Source organism: Oreochromis aureus, linkage group 13, assembly GCF_013358895.1.
Source record: "Oreochromis aureus strain Israel breed Guangdong linkage group 13, ZZ_aureus, whole genome shotgun sequence".
Taxonomy (NCBI): domain Eukaryota; kingdom Metazoa; phylum Chordata; class Actinopteri; order Cichliformes; family Cichlidae; genus Oreochromis; species Oreochromis aureus.
In genome coordinates this window covers 7,571,583-7,579,912 of record NC_052954.1, presented here as the reverse complement: position 1 = coordinate 7,579,912, position 8,330 = coordinate 7,571,583, and the positions used below count along the sequence as shown (strand labels likewise).

Here is an 8,330-nt window from a genome sequence, read left to right as displayed (position 1 = left end):
GAGGTAAACAGGGACACTCAGAGACACTTCGAGGGAAAGGCAGTGACCTCCATTCTCAACTGCTGCACATCCAGAGATCCATTCTAGCTGCTGCCATGTGGAACGACTCCTCTAATGGTAAGAGCTGCTCTCCAGGTTTGAAAACTTAGAAAAACTAAACTGTGTGTTTTCAGGTTTTTCTACCTGGGTCAAACAGTCCACCAGGTGCAAACAGCACTAAGTGTGGCGTGCTTTTTTGCACGCTCAATCACCCAGGTTGACAATTTTAAAATCCCAGAAAGTTGAATCTGTTCATTGAGACGCAGCATTTCTCATCCAAGTGATATCTGGAGACTGATAGAGTCACTTAGATGAGTGAAGAAACATTTGTCCTGCTGGAAACACTGCATCCGGATGAACAGTCAGCTTCCTGGGACACTGCACAGTGACTCATACCAACAAGATCACAAGAAAACTATTAGCTGGATTACCACATTTTACATCTTTATGTAGCTGCAAAGATAGTACAGCAAGAAAATAGGTTGTATATCCCGTCTGATCTGATGGAACAATCTGCTTCTTTCTCTTCTTTGCACAGATGACGCCATTCCTGTGTCCTCCGCAACGGCTCCTCTCGCACCGCCAGTCGCAGGAAGAGGACCAGCTTCTCCAAAGAACACGTGGAGCTGCTGCGCGCCACCTTCGAGACTGACCCATACCCTGGAATCACCATCAGAGAGAGCCTGTCCCAGACCACAGGCCTGCCCGAGTCCCGCATCCAGGTAAATATTTGTTAATGAAGGAGCAAGATTAATATAATGATGAAATAAATACAGCTTGTAAGTTTAGATTAGGTTAGGATTTCCCTTTTTTTAACATAAAATAACAATACTTTTGACATTATTCGACCTGCGAGCTGGTTAAAGACCCTCATGGACTTTGTACCTCTTCCACTGTTGCTGTGCGGGGACTTGATACCGCGCTCACTGTATGTCTTTATCTGTTGAGATAACACCAGCTGTTTTTATCAGGAGCTTATTTGAGGGAAGAGACACACTGACAGCTGATAGCTTCCGCTTAAAAGAGAAAGACGATTATTAACACAGCATAATAGAGTGCTTTAGCTGTACTGCTTTTAAATCTAAGCTCACGTATTTTTCCTTCATTTCCCGTCCAGGTGTGGTTTCAGAACCGAAGAGCTCGCACCCTAAAATCAAAAGGATCCAGCAAAGCCCAGTGGCAGTCTCAGAGCCCAGCGCACAGTCCACAGGCTCGCCGCCACACACAGGCCTTTGCACCTCAAATGCAGCAGGTGTTGAACAATGGACAGTTTCCTCCTGCCTTCAATGCCACCGGAGCGTATGGACAGTGTGGAGTCTCGTATGGGATTCAACCAGGAGGCTCAATGGGCAGTAACCCCAGCTCAAACCTGTGGGAGTACATGCCTCAGCCAGGCTGCCAAAACAACACTGGGGTGCCTGCGTGGCGTCAGCCTTCCGTGGAGATGGTAAGCTACAACTCAAGTTCCAGCCAGGCAGCCTCCAGGCACCCTAGTTCAGACATACACGAGCTCCTTCAAATATTCGAAGCAGACACTCCTGATTCTGGATACTTCAACAGCAGCCGAGAGAGCAGCCCAACGGGTTGTCTGGAAGTCCCGACCCCACAGATGAGGATTATTGGGGAGACTGTAGCAGCTCTTGAGGACGGCAGGGATGCAGGACATCCGCCAGTGGTCCAGCATAGCTCACTGCCAGTGCTGTCATTGCAAGATATTATGTGGGAGCTGAATGAGGAATGGCTGGGAGGAAATGGACTGGACAACGGAGTCAGTGGAGAGGAGCCCCTTACTTCTGATGGCTATGATGAGTATTTTAATGGCTCAAGTGTTTGACGATTTTCAAAATATTTTTTAAAAAAAAAAAGCCATGTTTTTGCAGTAATTACTACACATTTTTAGGATTGTTTTTGATTTTCTTCAAGTTTACTTAAAAAAAAAAAAAAAAAGAAACAAAATTCAGTTGTTATATTGCATAATACTGTTTTCTTGGCTTCCCCTTTCCAAGAATGTACTCTCAGCTAATTCATGACCAGAGATTTGGCTCTGCTCATAGATGGTGCCTGTGAGTTGTAAATATGAGAAAAAGGGATTTTCTTTCTGTGCAGAGACATTATGGAGAGTAATATAAAAACATGTTAAATCCTAATGAATGCTGAAATTAAATTTAATCTGTAATAAGACTTTATGTAAAAAATAATTTTAACAAAAATAATTTATAGATATAGAGATGTTATTGTATAATGTTTCCATTTTGATTGATTAATTTTAAGGATCTGATAACAGAGGATGTTGTTTGCTGTAAAGATTATGAAGCCCTGTGAGGTTAATTATTGGTTTGGGAAACGAAGATGTTGATACAATATATTTGATTCTGTTAAGCTTTGTTCTTATGTTGTATGGCTGACATATAGTGTATGATAATATAGAGAATATACAGTTATAAATATGATTCTGTTATTATGTTCGCATGTTTTGCCAATAAAGTTTATTCTAAATGAACGTTCACATTGCATCCATGACTCATAACTTACAACATAGTACTGCAACATCATGGTGTCGTGTACAGTGATTCTTATTCTGTAATTTCTACTTTGTTTGTTTGTTTGTTTTGCCTTGAATTCAATTAAGTTTTAGTTTATTTTCTACATAATTATTTTTATTTTATATTAGTTTAGTTTTTCAAGTTCAACTTAAACAAAGATTTTTTTTTTTCACAGCTAGTTTAAGTTTTCAGTTTAATTCCAGTTAACATAGTGAGTGGATAAAAATATCCACTCAGTTATTTGGGTTTAATTAGAGGCTTTTATATTTATCAGCTCTTTGGCGGGGTCCCGGATGTGCTTCGCCGTGTGAAGATGTGCGTGCGGAGGCTCCGTGTAAAAGTAGTCAAAATAGTGCTATCGCCAGTTTGCTACCATTTTGAGGAAGCTCGTTTAATATGATCCGTGCTTTGGAGTGAACGAGTGTGCTCACGGGGCAATTTATGACCGAAAATGTCCAACCGACAGACCCGTGCCGGCGTAGAAAAGTTGCACGCGGATAGCAACCCTGCCGCCACAGCTAGCAAAGCCAATGCTAGCCCAGCACACGCCGACAACATGCCTCAGTGGGCTCAAGACATGATGTCCGAGAGCAAAAAAACGAATGCTGGGATTACAAAATACAGAGAGGAGACAAAAACCGAGATCATGAGATGCAAAGAAGAAATAGAAAAAGGAAGAAAAGAGTCAAAAGCCGAGATGGAAAAGTGGGCTAAGAGTGTGGAAGATAACACTAAAGCTCAGTTTGAGTTGCTACGTGAGGAAGTGAGGCTGATAAGCGAGACGACCATCAGTCTGGCTAACGAGATGGAAGCGCGGAAAAAAGAAGTGGATGACACGCTGAACGATCAGTCTGACAGTATAACCAGCATGGAGACGAAACTGAAAGAAATGGAGAAGGAGATGCTGAAGTTGAGGAGACGGAGTGAAGACCTCGAGGCGAGATCACGACGCAACAACATACGCATCGTGGGGGTAAGAGAAGGAGCTGAGACAGGCAAGAAGCCGCCGGAGTTCATAGCTGGACTGCTGAAAGAAAAACTGGGGCTATCAGTGACACCGACGCTTGACCGAGCACACCGAACACTCGGCGCGAGACGAGACGGAGCCGGGGCTCCACCGAGAGCGTTCGTGGTGAGATGCCACTACTATATAGAGAAGGAGATACTGAAGAAGGCGAGGGAAATGGAGAGAACGCCAGAAGGTCGGAGTGGACGGATTCACATCTTCCCAGACTACACCCAGGAAGTAAACAACAAGAGAGCAGCCTTCAAAGAAGCAAGGAGCCTCCTGCGCACTCATGGGGGGTCAGATATGGGCTCCGTTACCCGGCAACGCTGGTGATTACACCAGAAGGAGGACAAACGAAAACCTTCGAGAGCCCAAAAGACGCCATGGAGTTCATCAAGAAGACACTGAATCCCGGGTGACGTATATGGGCTGGTCTGAGTTTGGCTAAGTATAAGGGCTACACTGGTGTAAGGACTTAAATGTCTCAGGAAAGATATTGTTGATTAGATTTTACAATATTGACAAAGTACTATCTCATTTTATTGTTTTATATTTGAAAATTTTGTTTAAGAAATACTGTGGCCCTGCTTTATACTACTTACATGTTATTTTTGTATTACTGTATTTTATTTTCAAAGATCTTTTTGCTACAAGCTCCCCCTACTGTTTTTTCTTTTTTTCCCTCCTTTTAGGAGGTGAGTAGTTTAGAGGGGTGATATTATATTTTTAGAACCATGGGATATTTTGCACGGAGCCGCACACGGTAGGCTTGGCGTGTAGGAGATGGTGGACCGGTTGGGCACGAGAGTGCTTGTTAAAGAGCACTGTGTTTGGGTTCATGTTCATATATGCAATGTGTTGTGTGTTACTTGTGTATGTGTGTGTGTTGCTTCCCCGTTTTTTCCCAGACACCGCCCCTTTATTTTTTCTGTTCTTGCTGCCAGATCTTCAGGGTGTGATCCAGATAGTGGACAGCATAGGAGCTTAGTGGGCATGTTGGGCTGTGGACTCCTGGCATGGCACCAAACATGGATGTGAGCAGAATGGGCACAAACTTGATGAGCTGGAACGTAAGGGCGATCAATAAACCGGCTAAACGGAGTAAGATCTTTTCACATTTAAGAGACCAGGGAGCAGAGATAGTATATTTGCAAGAGACACATTTGTTAAACAGAGACCACCTCAAACTGTGTAGGGGGGGATTCAACCAGATCTATCATTCAAATTTTGATAGTAAGAGTCGAGGAGTGGCCATCCTTATACACAGGAATGTACAATTCATAGAAACAACTGCCATAAAAGACAAACATGGTCGATACGTTATTGTAGCTGGGAAATTATTCAATATGCCAGTAGTGTTGGCAAATATATACGCACCCAATTGGGATAATGTTCAATTTTTTAAGGATTTGTTTTCGTTACTACCTAATTTGGACACACATAATTTGATTTTGGGGGGAGACTTGAATTGTGTCCTAGATTTAACTCTGGACCACTCTAGCCCAACACCTCGTGTGCTAAGTAAATCTGCTCAATGCGTTAACTCCTTTTGTAAGACATATGGTATATTCGATCCATGGAGATATGCAAATCCGACTACCAGACAGTACTCCTTTTATTCCCCGCCACACCAAACTTATACTAGAATTGATTATCTTTTGTTAGACAATAAATTGACCCCTATGGTAATGAATGTAGAGTACCCTGGTATAGTACTATCTGACCATAGCCCGGTCACACTGAAACTTAAATTCCCTGACTATACACCACCTCAGAGGATGTGGCGTCTTAATAGTAGATTATTGGCTGATGATGATTTTAAAGAATTCATTAATTCACAAATAGTTTTTTTCTTGGATCTTAATGATACTCCTGATATAAGCGGTGGCACTTTATGGGAATCATTAAAAGGGTATATACGCGGACAAATCATTTCATACAGTGCTGGTGAAAGGAAAAGAAAAATGAAACGTACCACAGAATTAATGAAAGCAATAAAAGAAGTTGACCGGGCAAATTCTATGACTCCATCTGAGGAGCTGCATAGAAAAAGTTTCCTCTGCGGTGGGGTGGGGTGGGCTTCCCCAGGTCCTGTGGGGCTTAGCGGTGCTGCTGCCATAGGCCCCGGTCTGGATGGGCCTGGGCTCCCTTGCCTTGGTGGGTACTAGAGGACGGAGGTGCCTACTGGGGTCAGCGGGGAGTTGGTTCTAAGGAGGCATCTTGCCCCTCCTTCTTTTCCTCCCCATCCCCGGCTGCCTCCCTCTTCCCGCTCCACCACACCCACCCACACAGGTAGGGCCTTGGGGTGCGGGTGTGTCACCAGGGTGCAGGGAGGCATTCCCCCCTCTGTCCCCTTCTGGCCACCTGTGCCTCAATTTTATTTCACAACTTAGACATCCACATTATTCACACTCTCATAACACACACACACATATATATATATATAGGGCCTTGAGGGTGACCACGTTAACGGCGTCCAGAGGACGGTCTGTGTATTCAACCCTACCTCTGGCGCCGGTGCCCACCTCTCAATTTTAAATCCATGTAGACATTGAGGGTTCTCGGGAGGGGCCATTCTAACACCTGCTGCTCTCTGGCAGCAGCACCATGCCCTCCCTTGTTTTAAATGCACTTTAGAACAACACGCAGCAACACTACACATGAGCGGGAGGAGGGAGGTATGGGGTCTTCACACACCCCCGCTCTCTACTAGCCATCGGGCGGGGGCTGGGAGGAGGTGTTGGCTGTCCGATTGGCCTCCCTGCTGCTGCGGAGCCTGGGGCAGTCTGCTTGCCTCCACCCCGGGGAAAGGGTCACATCTCTTGGGTCTGGTGCCGCGTTTCCCCTCTGGGGGCGAGGGTACCTGGACCCGGGCATAGAGTATGTTTGGGGAGTATGATTGTGTGTACATGTCTATGTATGTCTGTCCCTACGTTGGGTGAGTGCTGAGTGTTTGTATATGTGTGCATGAGGGTGGGAAAGCATGTTTATGTCTGTGTGTGCCTGTTTGTCTGTGTCTATATGTCAGGTCGGGTCTTAGACTCCACCTCCCTGGGTACTCCCAGGCCCTCCAAGTGTGGAGGCCTATCTCCCCTCACCACACCCCTGCTGGTAACTGATGCCCTCAGGGGTTGGTGCATTGGTGGTTCTTGGTGTCCGGGCTGGGCGCCAGGTATGCACCAGCTCACTCCCGTGGCTACTTGGCGGGCCTGGTGCCTGTCGCCGGTCAGGCCTCTTCCGGGGCAAGGGGCCTCGGCCTCCGGCCTCGGGCCTGCAACTCGGTTCACTCTGGCACAGCTGGCTGCCGGCAGAGCCGGGCGGGCACGCCAGTGCAGCCCCTCTGGCTTCTGCTCCGTGGCTACTGGGTGACCCCTCGTCTGGGGATCTCCTCAGCCCTTCCCAGGAAGGTGGCACGGATGCCCCTCCGTGGTACTCCTTGGGCTCTTGCACTCTGGGGCCTCTGGATGTCTGGAGCCTGGATCTCCTCCATGCCTGCTTCATGCCCTGGGGACGGGGCTATGGGCCTCCACACCCTCTAGCAGACCGTTACATGGGGAAACCTTTTGTATACAAGCGTTGATCGACACAGGTGTGCACACGGGTGTTCACTGTTCGTAGACATAAACTACACCTTTCTTAGCTGCTACTTCAAAGCACATTGTGCGCTGTCTGTCCCTGCGTGCTGCACAACAACTTTCAATATTTAGTAGTTACTGCTGTTCACACTTAGCTAGATTAACGTGATGGTGTTGTGTTTAGTATGTTGCTTTGTTTTTGTTTGGTTTTTTTTTGCTTGTCTCTCTTCTTTTTCTCTCAACAGGTGATCCAGGAGATTTTTTTTTCCTTTTCTTTGTCTTTGTAAGTGCCCTTTCTCACTGTCCCTTTTCCTTCTGTTTTCTTTTCCTTCCTCTCTTCTTTCTCCCTTTCCTATCCTCCAGTCATGTCTGTCCCATCTGTAACAACTGAAAATAAAATAAATAATAACAACAAAGTTTGATCAAATGGACCAATACGGCAATGCCATGATGATCCATTTGGCAGAATAAATCCATTTGGTATCCTTGTTGGTCTTCAGACAACAATTCTGACAGCTAAAGAACCAAATGGGACAGACAAAAAGAAAAAAAAAAAAAGAAAAAAAAAAAGAAAAAGGATTTTGCTCCAGACTGAATATGACATCCTGACAAGTCAGCGTGAGGAGGATTCATATCTTAGATCAAGACAAGATCTCTATGAGCATGGTGAGCGCGCCAGTAAACTCCTGAGCTACCAGCTGAAACAATCAGCAGCTGCTGATATGATAGTAGAGATAGGAGATAATGTGGGTGTCAAAGAATCGTTTCAGCAAGCAAAGAAAGACACAACTCAAACATGTATATACATGGGTGATCTCAGTGGAGACTCACACTGAGACATCAGTTCTCTCTTTATTTATACCCTGCTCCTTCCTAAAATATGTCAGGTCGGCGCCCCTTGTGTGTAAAACAACTCCTTACAAGGTGATAAGCATGAAACATTCTCAAACTGTTAAAAATAGTAACCGGTCAAGCTTATCTCAGCAAACTCAGCAAGGGTGGAGGCACCTGTGGTATTCTCTCATGCAAGCTTTGTCATGAAACACAGAAAAATAGGAGATTTAAATGAAGCTAAACAACTAGGGTTTTTTTTAACTACAATAAAGCAGAATACATAAAAAAAATCCTATAACATTCCCTCCTGTTTTAGCTCATTTAAACATG

The 8,330-nt window shown here is 45.1% G+C and overlaps 1 protein-coding gene across 1 annotated transcript; it reads left to right on the top strand.

Moving 5' to 3' along the window:
* Window positions 1-590: 590 nt before the first annotated feature.
* Window positions 591-1,873, top strand: LOC120443414 (homeobox protein otx5-B-like; the record flags this gene model as incomplete). The annotated part of the gene is made up of 2 exons (XM_039622085.1): window positions 591-761; window positions 1,157-1,873. Coding segments are annotated over 2 exons (888 nt in total), but the record flags the coding sequence as incomplete, so codon positions are not given.
* Window positions 1,874-8,330: the final 6,457 nt, after the last annotated feature.